We start from the raw sequence: 27020 nt of genomic DNA, 5'->3' as shown, positions 1-27020 counted from the left end.
GACAAAAAGGGTAATAATGCTAAACATTTTTAAATGGAAAATGTTTCTGCCCCCTTCATTTCAACTTGTTGGTTGAACGTTTGGGCTTCATGAATGCAACATCTCTCTAACTGTGAAATAATACATGGGGTCCAGGGTTGAAAGGTTTAGCTTATTTTGTATGGGTTTAATATTGCTCGAGCGTAATTTTGAAAGTGGCATTTACTTTAGAGTGACATCTGACCTGCAGTCCATCTGATAGTCAAACAAAATCTGATACCAGCTTTTCGGCTACAATTTTCATTGCACTAATATTTTATGTTAAACACTTCTTCTATTTGAATAATTTGATAGCATTGGAAAAATCTATTGGCTGCTTGACTTAAATGCTAAAACATGATTTTAAAAACTTGTTTTAATGACATTGCGGTTTCAGCAGATTCAACATTTGGTAAGGTAATCAATGAAGCAACTCATCATATTCCGACTTTGATCTTTTTATCAAAATAGAACACAAAATTCAATTGCATGATGTAAACATAATATCAATAATCTTCATATCCAATGTCCCTTAGTTCCTAGACATACATGTTGTATTTCCTGGTGCTCAGTAAACAAGAGCACTGCATTATTTTGTTGGACCAAATATTGATTAGATAATTTCTCCCAGAGATGAATCTAGTGGCAGCTGCCTCGCCAAAGAATCACCTCATGTCACCGCCGGATTTTTAAATGAACATGGCAGTCCACCACAACCCTTTGCTCCTAAAATATGGGGAAAAGGGTGGGAGACGGATTTCGGTTGAAAAGTAGTTCCAACTGTGTGAAAAATGGTCACTGTTAAAATATTTCACACTGCCCAGCCACGCGTTCCCGGTCCAATCGATTTTAATTCAGCCCGCATTTTTTAAATAAAAGCTCTATTCCGTTGACATCCCGCCGTGATTACACTCTGTGCGTGTTATCAAAATCTGTTCAATTGGAAGTTTATCCATTTCGTCCTTTCTCTCTGGGTCATCCTTGGGTTGAAGGCGCTCAGGATGGAGGTCGCCATGGCAACCATCAGCTCTGCTTCCTCGGGAAGCAGGCAAGAAAGCTTGGATTGAGCTGGATCCAGACTCCATCATGTACTAGGTGGAAAAAAATGTAAAGGGGGGGAGGAAGCAAACCACAGATATAAAAAACATACATCAAGGTAATGTCCACCGTCTCGGTCCAACTGCAAGACCAGACGATCATCAGAAAGCCAGAATCTACCATAAAGCCCCAGGACCATGTGCAGATGTGTATTTACACCTTGGGGGAGGGGGATGGACAACAAGGGGGAATAAATCAATAATTTATCCACACTTCTACTCGCATTAATTTGTTTAAACTGCCAAACGTTTGCCGAGGATCTCCACGGAGGCAGCGGACGAACTGATTATGAACGCAGACTCCCACCACAGTAGCATCCAATGGTAACCCAACGGCACGGAGAATACATTTAACAAATCATTTCACGTACTCCCGTCTTCATCGGTTGGAATCCAAAGTTGAACCCTTTACTCATTCCACGTACTTTAACAACAACAAAAAAAGAGGAAAATACTCCACCCATCTCGGATCTAAATAAGAGGTGCAGTCAGAAGAAACTGAGAAACAGAGTAACGATGTGTGTTTGCCTATCAACGGAATGGTGCGCATGAAACACAAAAGGGGAAAATAACGCCATTAATACACATTCCGTGGCGGTGGCCATTTACGTGGTTTTTAAAAGCAGGAACATCAATCCAAATGTTTAAACAGGTTCCTTGGCGAGTCGGAGAGAAATTCTGTATCACTTTTGTCTCTGTATATATTTCTTCCGGGGGTTTTGTTTCTTTGATTTTTGTTAGCATCAGTAAACTAGATCTCAAATCGCCAGCATCAGAAATTACCATCCTTGATTGAAACCCAATTGGCTGTGTGAAGCCATTTAATCCAAAGGCTTGGGAAGGCACCAAAAAAACAAATTTAACATGCCATGCACTACACATACCACACACACACACATATAGAGTTCTATCTCATACCAAAACCAGTACAACCCAATGTAAGCAGTGAGAAATCCCAGATTTCCCCAGCACCTTTTTGGCAAGACATTGGCGAGAAAATATTCTCGATTGTTTGCTACAATTGTATGCTCCGCCCTCGGTGGCCTGCGATTGGCGCTGGGCTGGATTCGGAAGGCTTGTGATTGGAGGAGGCTGGATTCGGTTGGCGTCATTGCTAAGTAGCCCATTCATCTATGCATTTGGGCGTTGGACTCTGCATGTTATTAGCGCTCAGGGAGATTTCTCCATTTTTCCCCCTTGTCGAAGAGCAAAACCAACAAATCTAGGATCGTTTTTATTATCATTGCAACGTGGCCTTTTCCCCCCCGTCTTCATTTTTTGGGGTTTTTTTTGTCGCTCTGGATAGGATTTGTTGCAGGGAACTTCAACTTTTTTTTCTCGGGGTGTGATTCCGGCTCTTTCTACCCCCTCCCCTCCCCTCACTACACTCCGCCTTCTGCTGTCCGTCCCCGTGTGTGTGTGTATAGCATTGAAAAGCCAGGCGTCTTTGTTCGCTTGCTTTCTTTCGCTGGCTCGGAGTTTCTTTGTTGTACAAGCATGGGAGCCCAATTTTCCAAGACCGCTGCTAATCGCGAAACTGTTGCTGAAAAACCAGGGGAAGCTGCAGCTGGATCGCCTTCTAAAACCAATGGCCAGGTTTGTAGTTTTCTAATCGCTTCCTTTAGGTTTCATTTGCACTCGATTGATGGAATGATTGTTAAGACCTCCACTGAAGATGCATTGTAAGTGTAGAAAACATGGATGGTACTCTTGCATGGATAGATTTGGGGGGGGGGTTCCATAAAACGTTTGGTGATCCTACATTAGAAAGGAGCGTTTTTTTTCTGCCGCAACCAAAGCAACATTGTAAATGATTTATGAAGTGCGGAGACTATTCGAACGAAAGGTGCAGCTAAATTAGCGTTTGTTCCAGCATGGTGAGGATTTTAAAAAAATGTTGCTTTTGCTGTCGTTGTGGTGGATGAGGAATATTGGACTCCTTCACATTTGGATTTCCCCCATGAATTGAATGCCTGCCTGGATGGCGGTGTCGTGTATTGTTTGCATTTGGTGTTAAGTTGGTGTGTTTGACAGCGAAATTTATGGACCATGTTTCGAGTGGGGTTGTAAAGGCGTGTGAGCCCTCCTGTCGTCAACCGAAGCATGTTCGTGTGGGTCTACTAGCACCACGCCTTTTTGTGATAGTGGCATGATGGAGTAACAACTGTGAAAGAACAGCGACACTCATCTGGGAGAGTCGCGTCTCGATTGTCTTATTTAATAAAAGCTGGATTTGTAGTTGGTGCAACGACAAGTGAGCCAGCAGCTCCTGATTGGGCTGGTGTGCCGGCTATTTGTGCTTGACTCGAGAGGAGCGGCTGAATTCTCGCCAGCAGCCGTGGCCCGGAGGCGCCTCCTAGCGGCCCCGGCCCTGCAGTGGGATCGCTGCAGGTGATCATTGGATTGGGAACACTTAGTAGGGTGAGGGGCGAACTTTCGTCTGCAGGTGGGTTCGGCACACTTTTAAGGTACAGCCAGGAGCTGGATGGGGTTGTTGTAGTGCGAAAGCAAAGCACGCTTCCAACAAAATGCTAATTTTGAATAAACCAGAATAAACTTCGGGGAAGGGAAGACAGTGGCGAGGGAGACATGGGGTTCTCGTCCTTTAACTCGGGGGATTACAGGCAAAACTACATTATGGTTAGAATCGCTACATTACACAAGGGAGCCATTGGGCCCATCGAGCCTGCACCGACCTTCCTGGCACACAACCCCCGCTTGTCCTCTCCTCCCCTCACCCCCCCCCCCCCCCCCCCCAACACAACGCACTCCCTTCTCCCTCACCCCCTACCCACAACACTCTCTTCCCCCGACATCACAACACACCCACCTCCCCACAACACACCCACCTCCCCACAACACACCCACCTCCCCACAACACACCCACCTCCCCACAACACACCCACCTCCCCACAGCACACCCACCTCCACCCTCCCCCGCAAGATGAGCACTTCTCCTTCCCCCACCACATATACCCTCCTCCTCCTCCCTTCGAACATACACCATGCCCCCCGCACACTCCCTCGTCTTCCTCCACCCATCCCCTTGCCTCGCAAAATGATCTCTGCCCCCTCCCCTGCAACACGTCCCCCCTTCTCTGCCCCCTCTGCAACGCGGCCCCCTTCTCTGCCCCCTCGCCCAAGGCGTGGCCCCCCTTCTCTGTCCCCTCACTGCCACGTGGCCCCCTTCTCTGCCACCTCGCCCGCCAAGAGGTCCCCCTTCTCTGCCCCTTCGCCCACCGCGCGGCCCCCCTTCTCTGCCCCTTCGCCCGCCGCGCGGCCCCCTTCTCTGCCCCTCGCCCGCCGCGCGGCCCCTCTTCTATGCCTCCTCGCATGCCGTGCGGTCCCCCTTCTCTGCCCCCTCGCCCACCACGAGGCCCCCCTTCTCTGCCCCCTCGCCCACCGCGCGGCCCCCCTTCTCTGCCCCCTCGCCCGCCGTGCGGCCTCCTTCTCTGCCCCCTCGCCCACCGTGCGGCCCTCCTTCTCTGCCCCCTGGCCCGCCGTGTGGCCCACCTCTGCCCCCTAGCCTGCCGCGCGGACCCCTTCTCTGCCTCCTCCCGCCGTGCGGCTCCCCTTCTCTGCCCGCCGTGCAGCCCCCTTCTCTGCCCGCCGTGTAGCCCCCCTTCTCTGCCTCCTCGCCCGCCGTGTGGCCCCCTTCTCTGCCCGCCACGTGGCCCCCTTCTCTGCCCCCTCGCCTGCCACGTGGCCCCTTCTCTGCCCGCTGTGTGGCCCCCTTCTCTGCCCCCTCGCCTGCCGCACGGCCCCCTTCTCTGCCCCCTCGCCCACCGCGCGGCCCACTTCTCTGCCCCCTCGTCCGCCGCGCGGCACCCTTCTCTGCCCCCTCGCCCGCCGTGCGGCCCCCTTCTCTGCCCCTTCGCCTGCCGCACGGCCTCCCTTCTCTGCCCCCTCGCATGCCGCGCGGCCTCCCTTCTCTGCCCCCTCGCATGCCGCGCGGCCTCCCTTCTCTGCATCCTGCGCGGCCCCCCTTCTGTGCCCCCTCGCCTGCCCGCGGCCCCCCCTTCTGCGCCCCCTCACCTGCCGTGCGGCCCCTCTTCTGTGCCCCCTTGCCTGCCGCGCGGCCCCCCTTCTCTGCCCTGTCGCCTACTGCGCAGCCTCCCTTCTCTGCCCCCTCGCCCGCCGCATGGCCTCCCTTCTCTGCCCGCTGCGCAGCCCCTCTTCTGTGCCCCCTCGCCCGCCGTGGGGCCCCTCTTCTGTGCCCCCTCGCCTGCCACGTGTCCCCCCCTTCTCTGCCCCATCGCCTGCCGCGCTGCCCCCTCGCCCACCGCGTGTCCCCCTTCTCTGCCCCCTCGCCCGCCGCGTGTCCCCCTTCTCTGCCCCCTCGCCCGCCGTGCAGCCCCCTTCTCTGCCCCCTCGCCTGCCGTGTGGCCCCCCTTCTCTGCCCCCTCGCCTGCCACGCCTCCCCCTTCTCTGCCCCCTTGCCCGCCACGTGGCCCCCTTCTCTGACCCCTCGAATGCTGCGCTGCCCCTTCTCTGCCCCCTCGCCCGCCGTGCGGCCCCCCTTCTGTGCCCGCCGCACGGCCCCCCTTCTGTGCCCCCTCGCCCGCCACGGTCCCCCTTCTCTGCCCTTCGCCCACCACGTGGCCCCCCTTCTCTGCCCCCTCGCCCACCGTGTGGCCCCCCTTCTCTCCCCCCTCGCCTGCCACACATCCCTCCCCCTTCTCTGCCCCCTTGCCCACCGCGTGGCCCCCTTCTCTGACCCCTCAAATGCCGCGCTGCCCCTTCTCTGCCCCCTCGCCCGCCGTGCGGCCCCCCTTCTGTGCCCGCCGCATGGCCCCCCTTCTCTGGCCTTTGCCTGCCATGCGGCCCCCCTTCTCTGCCCTTCGCCCACCACGTGGCCCCCCTTCTCTGCCCCCTCGCCCACCGTGTGGCCCCCCTTCTCTGCCCCCTCGCCTGCCATGCATCCCTCCCCCTTCTCTGCCCCCTTGCCCGCCGCACAGCCGCCCTTTTCTGCCCCCTCGACCGCCGCACGGCCCCCCTTCTCTGCCCTTCGCCCACCGCGTGGCCCCCCTTCTCTGCCCCCTCGCCCGCCGGGTGGCCCCCTTCTCTGCCCCCTCGCCTGCCACGCCTCCCCCTTCTGTGCCCCCTCGACCGCAACACGGACCCCCTTCTCTGCCCCCTCACCCGCCGCGCAGCCCCCTTCTCTGCCCTTCGCCCACCGCGTGGCCCCCCTTCTCTGCCCCCTTGCCCGCCGCGCGGCCCCCTTCTCTGCCCCCTCACTTGCTAAGTTTGCAAGTGATACGAAGATCTGCAGAGGGACAGGTAGTATTGAGGAAGCAAGGGGGCTGCAGAAGGATTTCAACAGGCTCGGAGAGTTGTCAATGAAGTGGCAGATGAAGTACAATTGGAAGGAGGAATTCAGGAATTGACAATTTTCTAAATGGGGAAACGCTTAGGAAATCAGAAGCACAAAGAGTTGGGAGGAAAGAGAAACTGCTGGAAAATGACAGCAGGCCTGGCAGCATCTGTAGGGAGAGAAAAGAGCTAACGTTTGGAGTCTATTGACTCTTTGTCAATGCTAACAGACAAAAGTGTGAAATATTCATACTGTGGAGTGAGAATGAAAGATGAGTCATAGCCACAGAAACCCAGGGAAACCAGGTGCTCATGACTACAGAAGAGATTTGGGAGTCTTTGTTCATAATTCAGTTAAGGTTAACGTGCAGGTTCAGTCGGCAGTTAGGAAGGGAAATGCAATGTTAGCATTCATGTCAAGAGGGCTGGAATACAAGACAGGGATGTATTTCTGAGGCTGCATAAGGCTCTGGTCAGACCCCATTTGGAGTATTGTGAGCAGTTGTGGGCCCCTAATCTAAGGAAGGATGTGCTGGCCTTGGAAAGGGTCCAGAGGAAGTTCACAAGATTGATGCCTGGAATGAAGAACTTGTCGTATGAGGAACAGTTGAGGACTCTGTACTTGTTGAGGGGGGATCTTATTGAAACATACATGGAGAGGATGTTTTCACTTGTAGGCAACACTGGAACCAGAAAACCATCCCAGACTAAAGGGACGATCCATTAAAACATGAGGAGGAATTTCTTCAGACAGAGGCTGGTGAATATGTGGAACACTTTGTCGCAGATGGCAGTGGAGGCCAAATCACTGAGTGTCTTTAAGGCAGAGATAGATAGGTTTTTAAGTAATAAGGGGATCAGGGATATGGGGAGAAGGCAGGAGAATGGGGATGAGAAAATATCAGCCATGATTGAATTGTAGACCAGACTCGATGGGCTGAGTGGCCTAATTCTGCTCTAATGTCTTATGGTCCCCCTCAAAATACACCCCTTCTACCTCCCCCCTCAAAATAAACCCCTTCTACCGCCCCCTCAAAATACACCCCTTCTACCTCCCCCTCAAAATACACCCCTTCTACCTCCCCCTCAAAATACACCCCCTTCTACCTCCCCCTCAAAATACACCCCCTTCTACCTCCCCCTCAAAATACACCCCCTTTTACCTCCCCCTCAAAATACACCCCTTTTATCTCCCCCTCAAAATACACCCCTTCTCCTCCTCCCCCTCAAAATACACCCCTTCTCCTCCCCCTCAAAATACACCCCTTCTCCTCCTCCCCCTCAAAATACACCCCTTCTCCTCCTCCCCCTCAAAATACACCCCTTCTCCTCCTCCCCCTCAAAATACACCCCTTCTCCTCCTCCCCCTCAAAATACACCCCTTCTCCTCCTCCCCCTCAAAATACACCCCTTCTCCTCCTCCCCCTCAAAATACACCCCTTCTCCTCCTCCCCTCAAAATACACCCCCTTCTCCTCCTCCTCCCCTCAAAATACACCCCCTTCTCCTCCTCCCCCTCAAAATACCCCCCCTTCTCCTCCTCCCCTCAAAATACACCCCCTTCTCCTCCTCCCCCTCAAAATACACCCCCTTCTCCTCCTCCCCTCAAAATACACCCCCTTCTCCTCCTCCCTCCTCAAAATACACCCCCTTCTCCTCCTCCCCTCAAAATACACCCCCTTCTCCTCCTCCTCCTCAAAATACACCCCCTTCCTCCTCCTCCTCCTCAAAATACACCCCCTTCTCCTCCTCCTCCTCAAAATACACCCCCTTCTCCTCCTCCTCCTCAAAATACACCCCTTCTCCTCCTCCTCCTCAAAATACAACCCCTTCTCCTCCTCCTCCTCAAAATACACCCCCTTCTCCTCCTCCTCCTCAAAATACACCCCCTTCTCCTCCTCCTCCTCAAAATACACCCCTTCTCCTCCTCCTCCTCAAAATACACCCCCTTCCTCCTCCTCCTCCTCAAAATACACCCCCTTCTCCTCCTCCTCCTCAAAATACACCCCCTTCTCCTCCTCCTCCTCAAAATACACCCCCTTCTCCTCCTCCTCCTCAAAATACACCCCTTTCTCCTCCTCCTCTTCCTCCTCAAAATACACCCCCTTCTCCTCCTCCTCCTCCTCAAATACACCCCCTTCTCCTCCTCCTCCTCCTCAAAATACACCCCCTTCTCCTCCTCCTCCTCCTCAAAATACACCCCCTTCTCCTCCTCCTCCTCCTCCTCAAAATACACCCCCTTCTCCTCCTCCTCCTCCTCAAAATACACCCCCTTCTCCCCACCTCAAAATACACCTCCTCCTCCCCCTCAAAATACACCCCCTTCTCCTCCTCCTCCTCAAAATACACCCCCTTCACCCCCCTCAAATACACCCCCTTCTCCCCCTCAGAATGCACCCCCTTCTCCCCCTCAGAATGCACCCCCTTCTCCCCCTCAGAATGCACCCCCTTCTCCCCCTCAGAATGCACCCCCTTCTCCCCCTCAGAATGCACCCCCTTCTCCCCCTCAGAATGCACCCCCTTCTCCCCCTCAGAATGCACCCCCTTCTCCCCCTCAGAATGCACCCCCTTCTCCCCCTCAGAATGCACCCCCTTCTCCCCCTCAGAATGCACCCCCTTCTCCCCCTCAGAATGCACCCCCTTCTCCCCCTCAGAATGCACCCCCTTCTCCCCCTCAGAATGCACCCCCTTCTCCCCCTCAGAATGCACCCCCTTCTCCCCCTCAGATGCACCCCCTTCTCCCCCTCAGAATGCACCCCCTTCCTCCCCCTCAGAATGCACCCCCTTCTCCCCCTCAGAATGCACCCCCTTCTCCCCCTCAGAATGCACCCCCTTCTCCCCCTCAGAATGCACCCCCTTCTCCCCCTCAGAATGCACCCCCCTTCTCCCCCTCAGAATGCACCCCCTTCTCCCCCTCAGAATGCCCCCCCTTCCTCCCCCTCAGAATGCACCCCCTTCTCCCCCTCAGAATGCACCCCCTTCTCCCCCTCAGAATGCACCCCCTTCTCCCCCTCAGAATGCACCCCCTTCTCCCCCTCAGAATGCACCCCCTTCTCCCCCTCAGAATGCACCCCCTTCTCCCCCTCAAAATACACCCCTTCTCCCCCTCAGAATGCACCCCCTTCTCCCCCTCAGAATGCACCCCCTTCTCCCCCTCAGAATGCACCCCCTTCTCCCCCTCAGAATGCACCCCCTTCTCCCCCTCAGAATGCACCCCCTTCTCCCCCTCAGAATGCACCCCCTTCTCCCCCTCAGAATGCACCCCCTTCTCCCCCTCAGAATGCACCCCCTTCTCCCCCTCAGAATGCACCCCCTTCTCCCCCTCAGAATGCACCCCCTTCTCCCCCTCAGAATGCACCCCCTTCTCCCCTCAGAATGCACCCCCTTCTCCCCCTCAGAATGCACCCCCTTCTCCCCCTCAGAATGCACCCCCTTCTCCCCCTCAGAATGCACCCCCTTCTCCCCCCTCAGAATGCACCCCCTTCTCCCCCTCAGAATGCACCCCCTTCGCCCCCTCAGAATGCACCCCCTTCGCCCCCTCAGAATGCACCCCCTTCGCCCCCTCAGAATGCACCCCCTTCGCCCCCTCAGAATGCACCCCCTTCGCCCCCTCAGAATGCACCCCCTTCGCCCCCTCAGAATGCACCCCCTTCGCCCCCTCAGAATGCACCCCCTTCGCCCCCTCAGAATGCACCCCCTTCGCCCCCTCAGAATGCACCCCCTTCGCCCCCTCAGAATGCACCCCCTTCGCCCCCTCAGAATGCACCCCCTTCGCCCCCTCAGAATGCACCCCCTTCGCCCCCTCAGAATGCACCCCCTTCGCCCCCTCAGAATGCACCCCCTTCGCCCCCTCAGAATGCACCCCCTTCGCCCCCTCAGAATGCACCCCCTTCGCCCCCTCAGAATGCACCCCCTTCGCCCCCTCCGAATGCACCCCCTCCGCCGCCCCCCTCAAAAGAAATAATCTGTCGCTAATTTGGGCTGTTTTGTGTGTTGCCTGTACAAACTGATGGTGTTTTAATAATCTTCCTTTTGTGTTTCCTTGTGCTGATCTCTAGGAGAATGGCCATGTGAAGGTGAATGGAGACGCGTCCCCAGCCGCCGCTGCTGCGGAGCCCATTGAGAAAGAGGAGCTTCAGGCCAATGGTGCCACCCCGGCTGAGGAGAGCAAGGAGGAGGCGGCACCAGCGGCGGCGGCCGAGGAGGTAGCGGTGCCGACTGAGCCGACCAGCGTCAGCAGCACCCCGGCCGTAACCAAGCCTCAGGAGACCAACGGGGAGACGGTGGAGAGCAGCCCCCCGGCCGAGGGAGAGGCGGCTGGCAAGAGCGAGGAGGCACCAGCAGCTGCGGCAGGGGGCGCGGCCAGCCCCACCAATAGCGAAACCCCCAAGAAGAAGAAGAAGCGCTTCTCCTTCAAGAAGTCCTTCAAGCTCAGCGGTTTCTCCTTCAAGAAAGTCAAGAAGGAGAGCGGCGACAGTGCCGAGAACGAAGCGGCAGCTGCGGCTCCCGCCGCCTCCGGGGAAGAGAAAGAGCAGGCAGCTGGGCCCGGGGGAGAGGCAGGTGCCGCAGAGGAGCCCAAGGCCAACCAGGGAGGGGACACACCTGCCGTTGCCCCGGCTGACTCGGGGGAGGAGAAGAAGGAGGAGGAGAAAGCCGGCGCCACAGAGGTTAAAGTCGAGGAGAAGGTTCCCGAGAGCCTGGACGTGCAGGAGGCAAAATCTGCGGAGGAGCCCACGGCCAGCGAAGAAAAGCCCGCTGCGCCCGAGCCAGCCTCGTCCAACCCGGCTCCGAGCGCCGAGGCCTCCGCAACAGAGAGAGAGGCAGCGGTGCCAGCAGCCGCCCAAGAGCCCCCGGCAGCGGCAGTGGCAGAGCCCGCTGTACCGCAGGAAGCCGCCTCCGAGTCCAGTGCAGCGCCTGTCGCCACCACCGAATCAGCAGCAGCAGAGTAATGGGCAAAAGTTCGAAACCGGAGTGATAATCAAAGGACCTTTTTTTCCATGTTTGTTTGTTGGAGTGGTGCCAGGTACTGGTTTGGAGGACTGTCTAACCAGGGATTTTAAAAGGCATTTTTATTTTTAAAAACAAACAAAAAAAAAATACAAAATCCCCATTGCATTCATTCTGTTACCACCATTCCAACAGGCAGAGATGAGCCCCGAAACCTCGCTCTGTCAAAAAAAATGTTTTTTTTTTTTTTTGCATCAGTATTACTGTTTTTTGCATATTTTGCATCATTTTATACAAAAGTTTAAACTTTTTTTTGGTCAATATATGGACACGTCCAATGGTGTGGATAATCTGGGTGGGTAAATCCTGGGTAAAATGTAAATGAAGTAATATTGAAACCACAACGCAGTGGTGTAGTTGCCAAGTAAATGTGCCACAAACTAATAATGTAAAGGATTAGTCTTTTAAAAAAATAAAATAAAATTGCAAATCTTACAAAAGTAATCCATGCAGTTTACAACAAACACTAAGTCTTGATTACAAGAAAGCAAGGAATTCCGTGTCAGAAAATCCCAATAGTTTTAGTAATACATTTAAATCATAGAAACCTTTCACTTATCTCATTTTTAGCTGTACAAGTCAAGTGATAAGTAGAAGAAAAAAAAAACAAGTTGTATAGGCGTTATTGTTTATTGCTGGTTCATGACCTTAAAGTGTAATTATGTATTACAGCAGGGTGTTTTTAACTGTGATTATGTATAAATGAAAACTTAATATCAAGAAGCACATGAAGTTTGCAACTCTTCCACCCTGCCCATTTTGTAAAATTGCAGTCATCTTGGAAGATCTTTTAAACAATTTAAATGAAAAGCTGTGATAAGTGGAATGGTTGCTGTTTATATACTGTTGTATGTTTGGTTACAGCAGTCGATGCTTTTTTTTTTCAGTCGTCTTTGACAATTGGGAAAACTCTTCAGATGCAATGCGTTTTGTGTAGCATCTTGTCTATCATGGTTTTTGTAAATACTGGAGAAGCTTTGACCAATTTGACTTAGAAATGGAATGTAACTTTGCTTACAAAATTGCTATTAAACTTCTCTGCTTAAGGTGTTCTAATTTTCTGTGAGCACACTAAAAGCGAAAAAATAAATGTGAATAAAGTTTTGACGTTGTTTTCTTTTATTACCTGCCTCGTTATCCAGATTAGGGTCAGATAATGATCATGTTTAAATGTGGGCTGGTTTGTTGATCCCTGCCAAGGAGGGAAGATATTCTAACTGAGCGTTTTAAGGGAGTGCTGAGAACAGAAGGGAGAAAGATTAAAACGAGGTAGATTGCTTAAAGTGCAAATACTTAATTCACAGAACTCCCAATCAACATGATCCATTTTAACGGCAGTTTAAACAATTGTTTTTATTTTTTAGTACGTCTTTTTCTCCTCTCTTTTTCCTCCTCTTTCTCTCTTCTCTTTCTCCCCCCCCTACATACACACACACTGGATGTTTTATGTTGTGATGGGAAACTAGTAAGCATTTGCAAGGTCCCTTCCAGACGGCTAAAACAATGATCTATCAGAATTTTATAAATGAATATGCACTGTACAATCTAACAAATTGCTTTAGCCTGGGTGTATTGATCATGCATTCTATTTAGTCTTTTGGCAAGTCCACAAGAATAGGATGGATGATTGCAGTGGGTGTGGATAAAAGTCAATGGCTTCCCTGTGAACGTGAGAGGTCATGAAGCCAACCATGCTGCATAGCAATGTTACAATTTTGGAAGACTAGCTAGAGTATCATTTTGAAATTGGTTAATGGCATCTAATTGGTGTACTTTCTGATGATTGCTTGCCAACATAAACTTTGGTATTTGTGTGTTTCAGTTCAGTTTTTTTTCTGCTGGTGATACTGCAGGCATTTAAATTTTGGTTTCTCTTCCTCATTGCAGTTCCAGTGATTTCTCGTGCTGCTTGATATTTCCATTTTATTAGCTGACTAGGTAACAATGCCAACCAGAAAAAAAGCACTTGGCATTGCTGATATATTTTTCAGTCTCCACCAGTTTCTTCAAATTTTGGCTCCCACAGAAAAATAATTTTTTAAAAAGAAAAGAAAAACTTTCGTAGCATCAAATTTCTGGTTGGATTTGATTTGCTGAGAATTTTCTCTTTCCCACTCCTTTGGGAGTACTAAGCTTTTAGTCCTTGCCCACAGTGCTGTGCCGTGCCAAAATCTCAACTTGAAAGAAGGGTGATGAGAGAATGGTCTGTTGTAGTGGATCCAAAAACTACTGGCATCGGGTGTTCATTTCTGACCTCTCGCCTTCCCCCACGCAACCCAAAATTGTTTCCAAAATACTTTGCAACGTATGTTTACGGGAAGGATGCCATTCTAAGAGAAATCTGCAGTTGTCTGAAAACAGGTTTACATAATTTGTCGCAGCAATAATACATCACTCATAATGACTACTTTGTTTTCCATCTGCAACCGCAACACTTGTGGTGGTTGGGGGGGGGGGGGGGGGGGGGTTGAATTCTGGAACAGGAAATTTATTGCTAAATATTTGTGGATTTAAACCTTTCTATTTTCTTTACTGGTTTGTGTACATATTCCTGTGTTCAGTTATTGGGCATGCTTGAAATATGTAATTAAAGGTAATGTGCTGTTGCCTCAAGCTTTGCTTTCATAGAAGTGGTTCATCCCAACTTGAATGTTAAAATGGTTTATCCCATCAGCCCTATGCGCTGTATGTTTGCTAAAATAGTTAATCCCAAAATGGGATACAATTATCACCCTCCTTGATTAATATAACCGTTCTTTACAATTTAGTTAGAAGCTGGCTGTACATAATTTTGATTATGCTGACAGAATTTCCATGCTTGCAATAGTACTTAATTCCCCCTAAAGTTGGCAAACTTTGCTTTTACTTTGCCATTAAGGCAAATTAATATACTTCTGTCCAAAAAGGATTGTAATCCCAGGTTATAGTGCTTCAATTTGGGAGTAATTTTGATTCATTGCATTCCAAATTAAAATGCGTCACTTTACTATGCTTCCTGCAATTGTTACTGGAGCTTGTTCCTGTTTGTGTTCGGGCCGATTACTGATTTATAGTTTTCTGTCAAACATTGAACAAACACTCCTACTGAAACATGGCATAACATATTTCATAGTTTTACTGCAAGTCTTTTAAATAAATATTCCCAATCACTGAAATCGACCTGCAAATACTAGCTTCTCCAATTTAGAGTGCCCATTTCTCTCTTTCTCTCCCCCCCCCCCCCAAATTTAGCGAGGGGCAATTTTGAATGGCCAATCCACCTACACTGGACATCTTTTGAGTTGTGGGAGTGATCCATACAGACATGGGGAGAATGTGAAAACTCCGCACTTGACTGACCCAGGGCTGGGATCGAACCTGGGTCCTCGGTGCCATGAGGCAGCAGTGCTTACCACTATTCTGCCCCTGGCAACCTGATTCCTAGTGGGGCTGCAGCATGTGCGGTTGAAGACATCCTTGGGATATGGTAGAGGGAGTGAGTGTTCTTTAACTTGGCCATGCTGTATCTGCTTGAGTACTTGACTCTGAGTAGATACATTCAAATAGCATATGCCCCTGATGCAAAACTGCTTACTCTGAGAATTTGCACACAAACTGCGAGGTACATTGTCATTGACTGAGGGTCTGGCAGGTGCAGTTGGAAAATTTACTCAGCAGCGTTATTGAAAAATTGTTCCATACCTCCAGAACTGGTTGCCTCAACCATTTTTTTTTGGGCTTTAAATACATTGTGGCAAAAGTTTAGATAGGAAAAGGGTCAGTATTGAAGTTTTTGAGACTGCTTAGGACTTTTCTTTTTTTTAACTATAAATTTAAGAGTGTCCAATTAAGGAGCAATTTAGCATAGCCAATCCACCTACCCTGTGCATCTTTTGGGTTGTGGGAGTGAGACCCACGCAGACACGGGGAGAATGTGCAAACTCCACACGGGCAGTGATCCGGGATCAAACCCAGGATTTTTCTTTTCAAGTTCAAGACGCCCAAGGTCTAAATATTCATTTTAGAAAAATGGGGTTTGCCTATATCCTTGCCAGCAACAGCATGGTGCCATTGTAGTTAGCACTGCCTTATGCACCAGGGACCTGGGTTTTATTCTGGCCTTGGGTAACTGGAATTTGTACGTTCTAGTCCATGTCTGCGTGAGTTTCCTCTGGGTATTCCAGTTTCCTCCCACTCTCCAAATATGTGCAGGTTAGGTGGATTGGTAATGCTAAATTGCCCATTAGTGTCAAAAGACATGCAGGTTAGATGGGGTTACAGAGATGGAGTGGGCCTAGGTGGGGTGCTCTTTCAGAGGGTCGGTGCAGTCCCAATGGGCTGCTAAGTTCTGCAATTGTCCTGTTTTTGAGGGGCCTTCTGCTTGGTAGCAAAATGCTTGCCTGTAGGAATGGTAGGCCCAATTCTGATATGCAAACAAAGTCCTATTGGGCTTTTAGCAGAGAACCGGTCCAAGTCTTGGGGAGGGCGTTCTCAGATCAATTTCTGTAGGTGATGAAGCCAAGCAAAGGTAAATCACAAAGCTTTTGTTGGGTGAGCACAGCCCAAACTCAGTTCGGCAAGAACTCCCTCTACTCTGCCCCCAGCACAAATGAGTGTTTAATCTAGTATTTACTACCTTGCATCGAGCTGGGTTCAAATTGTGGCCCAAGTCACAGCTGCTTTTCTTTGCTGCCAAAACCAGCTTTGCCAGTTTGTGACTAAAGTTATGATCAACCCCAAATCTGCTGTATTTAGCAGTCTGCCTGTACTTTCCAAAATCTAATTATTCAATTGTGTAATAGCATTCCTTTGTGATCTGAACTGCATAATACATTCTTCATACATGTACACACATGCACTTACTAATCATCTGGTGGACAAGCTGAAAACAGTCTGGGTTGAATGTAAAATGAATATTAATTTTGTTTAAGGGAATAACTGCTTCCCCACCTACCAAAAGCCAAATTTTCCATACTTACTTTTTTAGATTTAACTCCCAACTGAACTGAGTCTGTGCACTGACATGCATTCAAATGAGTTCTATGGAGAAATGGTTACAGTTTTGAAAATTTTGTAGCTCCTGTAGTAGGATGATTGGCAACCATAATTGTATAGTCCAGCATTTGATGGATTTGGAAGATTTTCTTAATGGTAAACATTTGTACAATCTGCACAAAGATAAGGAGCATCTAATTCAAGCAGATCATTGGAATATGTACAATCATTCTGTATTCATGTTATGTAGATTTAGTCCAGAAAAGTTTGTTTATTTTTAAATTCTCAGCATGCTGAATTTTAACAATATTGCTTGGTACATATCCAGAAATAGCCGCATTAGTGCTTTAAAAAAAAATTAAAGTACGCTTCATTTTTTTTCCAATGATGGGACAATTTAGTGTGGCCAATCAACCTCACCTATCTTTGAGTTGTGGGGGTGAGACCCACGCGCTGCATTAGTGTTGTCCTTCAATGTGCCATACAGTAATGGGATGTAGGTTCATGCTACGCTTAACATATTGGATGCTACATTCCAGATTGCAAGTATTTAAAAAAAAAACATTTAATTGAGATTTTCACAAAATATCAAAAACTAAAAATATCAACAAGAAAACAGTATTAACAACAAAAAAAAGAAAAACACAATAACCCCCAAAACCAACCAACCCCCCCCGCGCCCAGTAACTACAAAAAGAAGAAATAGATAAGCACCAGGCATATTCAATAAACAATGTACACATTTCTCTCCCCCCCCCCCCCCCCCCCGGGTTGCTGCTGCTGCTGGCCTATTTCCCTACCATTCCGCCAGGAAGGGAAGTGAAGGCTGCCACTGCCGAAAGAACCCCTGTACTGATCCCCTCTGGGCAAATTTCACCCTCCAATTTAATGAACCCCGCCATATCATTGATCCAGGCCTCCACGCTTGGGGGTCTCGCATCCTTCCAATGAAGAAGAATCCTCCGCCGAGCTGCTAGGGACACAAAGGCCAGAACACCGGCCTCTTTCGCCTCCTGCACTCCCGGCTCCACTGCAACCCCAAAAATTGCGAGTCCCCAGACTGGCTTGACCCTGGATCCTACCACCCTTGACACCGTCCTGGCTACCCCCTGCCAAAATTCCCCCAGTGCTGGGCATGCCCAGAACATATGGGCATGGTTCGCTGGGCTCCCCGAGCACCTAGCACACATGTCTTCGCCCCCAAAAAACCTACTCATCCTCGTCCCGGTCATGTGAGCCCTATGTAGCACCTTGAACTGTATGAGGCTAAGCCTCGCACAAGAAGAGTTCACTCTTTCCAGGGCATCCGCCCACGTCCCCTCCTCAATCTCCTCACCCAGCTCCACTTCCCATTTACCCTTCAGCTCCTCCGCCGAGGCCTCATCTACCTCCTGCATTATGTGGCACACGTCCGAAATCCGACCTCCTCCAACCCACACCCCCGAGAGCAGCCTGTCCCGTACCTCACGCGGGGGCAGCAGAGGGAACCCCTCCACTTGCCGCCTGGAAAACGCCCTAACCTGCATGTACCTAAACATGTTCCCCAGGGGGAGCCCAAACTTCCCTTCTCACTCACCCAGGCTCGCAAACCTCCCATCCACAAACAGGTCCCTCAACCTCCTAATACTTACCCTGTGCCAGCCCAGAAACCCGCCATCGATGCTCCCTGGAACAAACCGGTGGTTCCCCCGTATCGGGGACTCCATCGAGCCCCCTGCCTCCCCACTATGCCGTCTCCATTGCCCCCAGATTTTGAGGGTAGCCGCCACCACCGGGCTCGTGGTATACCTCGTTGGAGGAAGCGGCAACGGCGCCGTTACCAGCGCCTCCAGGCTCGTGTCCACACAGGACGCCATCTCCATCCTCTTCCATGCTGCCCCTTCCCCGTCCATTACCCATTTCCGCACCATCGTTGCGTTGGCAGCCCAATAGTACCCACAGAGATTGGGCAGCATGAGCCCCCCCTATCCCTGCCCTGCTCCAAAAACACCCTTCTCACCCTCGGAGTCCCATGCGCCCATATAAATCCCGTAATACTCCTGTTGACCCTCCTAAAAAAAGGCCTTCGGGATAAGGATGGGGAGGCACTGGAACAGGAACAAAAACCTCGGGAGCACCGTCATCTTGACTGACTGCACCCTGCGAGCCAGCGACAGCGGCAACATGTCCCATCTTTTAAACTCCTCCTCCATTTGCTCCACCAGCCTAGTGAGGTTAAGTTTGTGCAGGGCACCCCCCAGCTCCTAGCCACCTGGACTCCCAGGTACCTAAAGCTCTTCCCTGCCCTTTTCAGCGGGAGCCTACCAATCCCCTCCTCCTGATCCCCCGCGTGCATGACGAACAACTCACTCTTACCCAGGTTGACCTGGGTAAAGCCCCCTGAAAGCCCCCAATATCCCTAAGAATCTTCATCACCTCCGGCATTCCCCCCACTGGGTCCACCACATATAGCAACAAGTCATCTGCGTAAAGTGACACTCGGTGCTCCTCCCCACCCCGCACCAGACCCCTCCCCTTCCTCGACTTCCTCGACTCCCTCAACGCCATGGCCAGGGGCTCAATTGCCAACACAAAGAGCAAGGGGGACAGGGGACACCCCTGTCTTGTCCCCCGGTACAACCGAAAGTACTCCGATCTCCTCCTATTCATGGCTACGCTCGCCATCGGGGCCTCATATAACAAACTCACCCAACTGACAAACCCCTCCCCAAACCCGAACCTTTCCAGCACCTCCCACAGGCACCCCCACTCAACTTTATCAAAGGCCTTCTCCGTGTCTAATGCTACCACTATCTCCGCCTCCCCTTCTACCGCCGGCATCATTATAACATTCAGAAGCCTACGTATATTGGTGTTCAGGTGCCTTCCCTTCACAAACCCCGTCTGGTCCTCATGAATGACCCCCGGCACAGTCCTCTATCCTTGTGGCCAAGATCTTCGCCAACAGCTTGGCGTCTACATTTAACAGCGAGATCGGCCTGCATGATGCACACTGCAGGGGGTCCTTGTCCCACTTAAGGAGCAAGGAAATCAGCGCCCGGGACATAGTTGGGGGCAAAGCCCCCCACTCCCTTGCCTCGTTAAAGGTCCTAACCAACAGGGGGCCCAGCAGGTCTGCGTACATTTTATAAAATTCGACCGGGAACCCATCTGGCCCCGGCGCCTTCCCTGACTGCATGCTGGCTATCCCAGTAACCAGCTCCTCCAGCTCAATCGGCGCCCCCAGCCCCTCCACCTGCCCCATCTCCACCTTCGGAAATCTCAGCCTGTCCAAAAAGAACCCCATTCCCCCCCCCTCCACCGGGTGTTCGGACCGGTACAATTCCCCATAAAAGTCCCTGAAGACCCCATTAATGTCCACCCCCCTTCGAACCACATTTCCTCCCCTATCCTTCACTCCACCAATCTCCCTGGCCGCATCCCGCTTACGGAGCTGATGCGCCAACATCCTACTCGCCTTCTCCCCATATTCGTACACTGCTCCCTGTGCCTTCCTCCACTGAGCTTCCGCCTTTCTGGTGGTCAGTAAGTCGAACTTGGCTTGAAGATTACGCCGCTCCCCCAGTAATCCCTCCTCCGGAGCCACCACGTATCTCCTATCCACCCTCACCATCTCCCCCACCAGCCTCTCCCTCTCTCTTTGCTCTCTCCTCTCCCTATGGGCTCGGATGGAAATCAACTCCCCTCTGATCACCGCCTTCAATGCCTCCCAAACCGTCCCCACTCGGACATCCCCATTATCATTGGCCTCTAAGTACCACTTGATACACCCCCGAACCCGCCCGCCCACCTCTTATCTGCCAGCAGCCCCACCTCAAGGCACCAGAGCGGGCGCTGGTCCCTCTCCTCCCCCAACTCAAGGTCCACCCAGTGCGGGGCATGATCCGAAATGACTATGGCCGAATACTCGGCATCCTTCCCCCTCGAAATCAGCCCTCTGCTTAGAACAAAAAAATCGATCCGGGAATAGGCTTTCTGCACGTGGGAGAAAAATGAATACTCCCTGGCCCTCAGCCTCGCGAACCTCCAAGGATCCACCCCTCCCATCTGGTCCATAAACCCCCTCAACACCTTAGCCGCCACAGGCCTCCTGCCTGTCCTGGATATGGATCGAACCGATGGGGGATCCAGCCCCGTATTAAAGTCCTCCCCCCCCCCAATATCAGGTCTGGAATGCGGCCCAACATGCGCCGCATAAAACCCGCATCGTCCCAATTTGGGGCATAGACATTCACCAGCACCACCCGCTCCCCTTGCAACTTGCCGCTCACCATCACATACCTCCCGCCACTGTCAGCCACCACCTTCGACGCCTCAAACGACACCCTTTTTCCCACCAGGATCGCCACCCCCCGATTTTTTGCATCCAGCCCTGAATGAAACACTTGGCCTACCCATCCCTTCCTCAGTCTAACCTGGTCCGCCACCTTCAGGTGCGTCTCCTGAAGCATGGCCATGTCCGCCTTCAGCCCCTTCAGGTGCGTAAACACCCGGGCCCATTTGACCGGCCCATTCAGCCCCCTCACATTCCAGGTTATCAGCCGGATCAGAGGGCTCCCTGCCCCACTCCCCTGCCAACTAGCCATGGCCCATCCCCTGCCCGCCCCAGGCCAGCGCCCCCCACTCGGCCCGTTCCCCACGGCGGCAAACCCCCACCCCGGACCCCTACATACTCCAGCTCCTTCCTGGCCATTTCAGCAGCAACCCGGTACCCCCCCCCCCCCCCCCCCCCCCCCCCCCCCCATCCCCCCCCCCCCCCTTCCAGGCTAGGACCCCTCCCAGCCACGTTACTCCCTCCATAGCACTCCCGTGAGCCAGCTAACTTCTGCTGACCCCGGCGGCTCCCGCCACACCTCCGCCCCCTCCCAACGTGGGGCTACTTCTCCTCCCCCATACCCATCAGCAGACCCTCTTCCCCCTCCCGCTCACGCGCGGGAAAAAAGCCCGCGCTTCTCAGCTCCAACCCCGCCCCCATCCACCCTCAGCGCGGGAAACCAAAGAAAAGCCCGCGCTTTCCCCCTGCCCGACCCTGCCTCCCCTAGGGTAGCTCCCCTTGTTGGCCCCCACCACCAGCTCCCCACACTCCAAGCCTACCCCCCAACTCGAGCCCATCCACCGAACACACTTAAAAAGACAGCGCCCCACCCGCCCTAAAAACAACACACAACCAGCATAAAACAGCATGAAACAGAGAACCCCCCCACCAAAGGTTAACACAGTCATTTACAAACCCCCGACCTCAGTTAGAGTCCAACTTCTCGGCCTGCACAAAGGCCCACGCCTCCTCCGGGGACTCAAAATAAAAGTGCCGGTCCTTGTAGGTGACCCACAGACGCGCCGGCTGTAACATGCCAAACTTCACACTCTTTCTGTGGAGCACCACCTTCATCCGGTTGTACCCGGCCCTCCGCTTAGCCACCTCCGCACTCCAGTCCTGGTAGATCCGCACTACCGTGTTCTCCCACTTGCTACTACGCTCCTTCTTGGCCCACCTAAGCACGCACTCTCGGTCAACGAACCGTTGGAACTGCACCAGCACCGCCCGTGGCGGCTCATTCGGCTTGGGCCTCCTGGCCAGTATTCTGTGGGCCCCCTCCAGCTCCAGGGGCCCCTGAAAGGACCCAGCTCCCTTCAGCGAGTTCAGCAAGACGACCACATAGGACCCCAGGTCTGACCCCTCCAGCCCCTCCGTGAGGCCCAGGATCCGCAAATTTTTCCGCCTCGACCGGTTCTCCATCTCCTCGAACCGCTCCTGCCACTTCTTATGGAGCGCCTCATGCATCTCCTTTACCGCGAGGGCTGCGGCCTCATCCTCTCTTTTGGAGGCTTGTTGTCGGAGCTCCCGGATCTCCACCCCCTGGGCTGTCTGCGTCGCCAGCAGCTTGTCCGTATTAGCCTTCAGCGAGTCTAGCAGCTCCACTTTTAGCTCCCGAAAACAGCGCTGGAGAGTCTCCTGCTGCTCCTGCGCCCACTGCCTCCATTCCTCGAGGCCTCCACCGGCCGCCTTCATGTTTTTCTTCCCCCGTTTTTTTCTAGGCGCTGCCACCGCTATTTTGCTGGCCCCACTCCTGGTCCAGACCATAGAATACTGGGGATCTGCTGCTGACACCTTCCCACGTCAGGAATCGTCGATCAAGTACCGCTGGGGGCCCTTAAAAGAGCCCAAAAGTCAGTTCCTGGCGGGAGGTGCCGAACGTGCGGCTTAGCTCCGCATAGCCGCAACCGGAAGTCCAGATTGCAAGTATTAATGGGACAGTAAAGAGGTTTTGGGATTCAGTTCTATGTGGCACAGTGGTTAGCATTGCTGCCTACAGCGCTGAGGACCTGGGTTCAAATCCCAACCCTGGGTCACTGTCCATGTGGAGTTTGCACATTCTCCCCGTGTCTGCATGGGTTTCACCCCCACAACCCAAAGATATGCAGGGTAGGTGGCTTGGCAATGCTAAATTTTATTTTTTTAGTGGGCAGCACGGTAGCACAAGTGGATAGGACTGTGGCTTCATGGCGCCAGGGTCCCAGGTTCGATTTCCCTGCTGGGTCACTGGGCAGAGTTTGCACATTCTCCCCGTGTCTGCGTGGGTTTCCTCCGGGAACTCCGGTTTCCTCCCGCAGTCCAAAGACGTGCAGGTTAGGTGGATTGGCCATGGTAAATTGCCCTTAGTGACCAAAAAGGTTAGGAGAGGTTATTGGGTTATGGGGATAGGGTGGAAGTGAGAGCGTAAGTGGATCGGTGCAGCCGCGATGGGCCGAATGGCCTCCTACTGCACTGTATGTTCTATAGTGCATGGTGTGGTGAATGAGATTCACACGGTATTATAATCTGTATATATGTATCAATATTGTAAGTGCAGTTGCACTACCTGACCACCAAGGGGAGTAGCGCTGGGAGTACTCGAGAGTTTGTACTGGGCTCCTCCCTTGGCTCCGCCCAGGACTCCTCCCCCTGGAGCTGCTGTATAAAGATCCGTGACGCAGGGTCAGCCAGCCAGTTCACCGAAAATTCAACGGCTAACAGGCTGGCTCTGTAGTAAGTATATTAAAACCGCTATTCTAATCCTACAAGCACGTGTCCGTAGAATTGTTGGTTCCAACACATGGTCTGCAACTTTCCATGAGCAACTGCCCTGCAGGGGGCCGCATAGGAGTGCAGTGGTTGGCACTGCTGCCTTATGGCGCTGAGGAACTGGGTTTGATCCCGGTCCTGGGTCACTCTGGTGGAGTTTGCGCATTCTCCCCCGATCTGGGTCTCATCCCCACAACCCAAAGATGTGCAGGGTAGGTGGATTGGCTGTGCTAAATAACCTCTTAATTGGAAAATAGTAAATGGGTACCCTAAATTTATATTTAAGAAAGAGCAACTGCCCTGTACTGGGAACCCTCTGAAAATCAAGAATTGAACTGCAAACTTTGGAAGGTTCCAACTGTTACAAGAGTTAAAACCACTTCTAGCTTCTGGGTAACTCGTGTACGAACTATTACCAACCTATTCCACTCCCACCCTAAATCCTTGTACACGCACGTTGTCAAAAACCTTTAAACCAGCTGGACCTTTAAAATTTACCTGCTTTACAGCAGCTGGTTGCTCACCTTTCAATCCCAGGCCGCAGATGTACTGCACAGGCGAGATACCTGGCCTGAGTCGAGGTTGGACGAGGTAGGAGTGGTGGGATTTTCGGGTAAGAAAATCCAACTCCGTTGCCACTCCATTGGAAACTAATGTATGTTATCAGGTCATTAGAGATCCCCTTAATGGGTCAGCTAACGCAGAAGGAAAATAATTCTTCATTTAATTGTTCAAAGCACAATGATTCTGATTGAAATTACCAGTGCTTGCCCAGAAACACACATTGGTTGATGAACCATGTGGCACTGATTTATTGAACCTCAAAGCTTTATTTACGTCCAATGTGTTTGTTTCAAACGCTAGCTTTCGGGGCACTGCTCCTGCCTCAGGTGAATGGGTACCTGAAGAAGGAGCAGTGCTCCAAAATCTAGGGTTTGAAACAAACATATTGGACTTTAACCTGGTGTTGTAAGACTTCTTAGTGTGCTCACTCCAGTCCAACGCTGGCATCTCCACATCATAGCTTTATTTAAGTTCAGAATCTGTGCTGAACATGAAATCCTGCACAGGTGGATTGAGTGCCACTTCCATTAATACTGTTAAATATCAGAGTATGAAGAGAAAAAAAATCCTGGGCGGGATTCTCCGCTCGTCGTCTCTGAAATTGTGTTCGGCCGGAGAATCTCCATGTGCACCGAAATCGGGGACGGTGCCGTTTTTGCAATGCTTGAAAAAGCAGTACTTTGAGTGCACTCAGGACGTGACCTGAGGCCTTTCCTCGATGGGCCGAGTTCCCGACGGCATTGAACACTTGTCATTTTTATTTTCGTGAACCCAGTGTGGTGGCTGAGGGCAGTCCAGCGCCTCCACAACCGGTGGGGGTGGGGGGTGGGGGTGGGGGGGGGGGGACCATTCCACGGGCAGGGGGGCTTTAGTAGGGACTGGGAGCACTGGTGGGGGGTATTCCGGGGGGTTGCGAGGCAGATTACAGGGGGCAGTTTTTAGCAGGGCGCGTTCGCGCTTGGCCGGCGCCATGTTGCACGGAGCGGCCACTGCAGGCCGCCTCCTCATGCGCATGCCCGGCCAAGGATCCGGCAATTCTCTGGCCGGGGCCATTACCCTACGGGGCACGCCACCAGATGGAGGATCGATGTAGCTTTTGCTCCGTCTTTTCAGGTGTAAATCGCCACTGTTCCCACACCAGCGTCATCAACCCCAATAATACATAACAACAATAGCAACATAAAAACACAAAGAAAATAGGTGGCACGGTGGCGCAGTGGTTGGCACTGCTGCTTCATGGCACTGAGGACCCGGATTCGATCCCAGCCCCGGGTCACTGTCCATGTGGAGTTTACACATTCTCCCTGTGTTTACTTGGGCCATGCTAAATTGCCCCTTAATTTCTGAAAAAGGAAAACAAACACAAAGGAAAGAAAAAAAAATAACTTCACCTCCCCCCCCCCCACCTAGAACTACCTCTCACTCCTCCCCCTCCCCCCACACTAACAGCTAACATTGACCAGCTCCTTAAAGTGCATTCTTAGCAGCCGCCATGTGCGATAGAACCCATCAATCGACCCCTTCACCATAAAGTTGACCTTCTCAAAGTACAAGAACGCCATCAAATCACCCAGCCTGCTGCGGAGCTAGTCGGTGTCGCCTGCCTCCAACTCAACAAGATCCTCCTCAGGGCCAGCATAGAAGCGAATGCCAAAGCACCCACCCTCAAGTTCAATTATGCAAGTTCAATCTTGAAAAATTGACTTCAGTAACATTCAATTTGACATTTTAGGGAACAAATTGTGCTCAATGAGACTTTGAAACCAGTTGTGCAACTCTAGAAAATGTCAAAGAAAACAAACACGCGTCCTTTGCATAGCTGCTCTCAATCAGGGCTGCAGAGTTTTTGTCCTCAGCACTGGCTGGTCTGACACACCAAATACAGCTACCAATAGTCATGGCTGTAGCTCCGCATTCAGAATAGTTGATATGGTCTTAAAAATGGCCCCCCGAAAACCCCCCACCTCAGGACAGGACCAGAACATGTACGTATGGGCAGCATGGTAGTATAGTGGTTAGCACTGTGGCTTCACAGAGCCAAGGTTCCAGGTTCGATTCCCTGCTGGATCACAGTGCGGAGTCTGCATGTTCTCACTGTGTGTGCGTGGGTTTCCTCTGGGTGTTCCAGTTTCCTCCCACAGTCCAAAGATGTGCAGGTTAGGTGGATTAGCCATGCTAAATTGCCCTTAGTGCCCGAAAAAGGTTAGGAGGGGTTATTTGGTTAGGGGGATAGGATGGAAATGAGGGCTTAAGTGAGTCGGTGCAGACTCGCTGGGCCGAATGGCCTCGTTCTGCACTGTATGTTCTATTTTCTATGTATGGTGAGCAAGCCCACCCAAGCATTGCTCACACTTATCCTCGACCCCTTCAAAAAAATCAACTCATCCTGGCCTTGGTGAGGTGTGCCCTAAACACCACCTTTAACCGAATCAGGCTCAGCCTGACGCAGGTTTTAGATTTATTATCACGTGGGGAAGAAGCTGTTTTTGAATCAGTTGGTGCTTGTTTTCAGATTTTTGTATCTTCTGCCTGATCGAAGAGGTTGGAAGAGAGAATAGCCTTAGTGGGAGGGGCCTTTGATTATGCTGCCCACATTCCCAAGGCAGTGGGAGGTGTAGAGAGAATCAATGGATGGGAGGTGGGTTCATGTGATGGACTGGGCGGTGTTCACAACTCTGTAGTTTCCTATGGTCTAGGACCGAGCAGTTGCCATACCAGGTGCAGCCAGATAGGATGCTTTCTGTGGCGCATCTATAAAAAATTGGTAAGAGTCAATGTGGGCATGTCGAATTTCCTTAATTTCCAGAGGAAGTGCTTTCTTAGTCATAGCCTCAACAAGGATGGACCAGGACAGATTGTTGGTGATGTGCACACCCAGGAATTTGAAGCTGTCAACTATCTCCATCTCGACACTATTGATGCAGATAGGGGTGTGTATGTCATTTCACTTCCTGAAGTTCATGACCAGTTCCTTAGTTTTGCTGA

At 52.0% G+C, this 27020-nt stretch overlaps 1 protein-coding gene and 1 long non-coding RNA gene across 2 annotated transcripts; one reads left to right on the top strand and one right to left on the bottom strand.

Annotated features, from left to right (window-relative positions):
* Nucleotides 1-376: 376 nt before the first annotated feature.
* On the bottom strand, nucleotides 377-2228 carry LOC119967306. Its single transcript, XR_005460958.1, has 2 exons — nucleotides 2034-2228; nucleotides 377-1109 (listed from the first exon to the last, which is right to left on the bottom strand). It is a non-coding gene; the product is annotated as an uncharacterized LOC119967306 (long non-coding RNA).
* Nucleotides 2229-2233: 5 nt separating this feature from the next.
* Nucleotides 2234-12539, top strand: marcksa (myristoylated alanine-rich protein kinase C substrate a). Its single transcript, XM_038799652.1, has 2 exons — nucleotides 2234-2711; nucleotides 10486-12539. The coding sequence occupies exons 1-2, from the start codon at nucleotides 2613-2615 to the stop codon at nucleotides 11374-11376; spliced, it is 990 nt and encodes a 329-aa protein (XP_038655580.1). The 5' UTR covers nucleotides 2234-2612; the 3' UTR covers nucleotides 11377-12539.
* The last annotated feature ends 14481 nt before the right edge of the window (nucleotides 12540-27020 follow it).

This window comes from Scyliorhinus canicula, chromosome 6 (assembly GCF_902713615.1).
Source record: "Scyliorhinus canicula chromosome 6, sScyCan1.1, whole genome shotgun sequence".
Classification (NCBI taxonomy): Eukaryota; Metazoa; Chordata; class Chondrichthyes; order Carcharhiniformes; family Scyliorhinidae; genus Scyliorhinus; species Scyliorhinus canicula.
This window is presented reverse-complemented; position numbering and strand designations above follow the sequence as displayed.

Excerpts from the sequence above, each read along its gene's own strand:
- marcksa (XM_038799652.1), top strand. The coding sequence starts at position 2,613 with ATGGGAGCCCAATTTTCCAAGACCGCTGCTAATCGCGAAACTGTTGCT. Across the intron at positions 2,712-10,485 it reads CTTCTAAAACCAATGGCCAG|GAGAATGGCCATGTGAAGGT; the intron begins GTTTGTAGTTTT and ends GCTGATCTCTAG.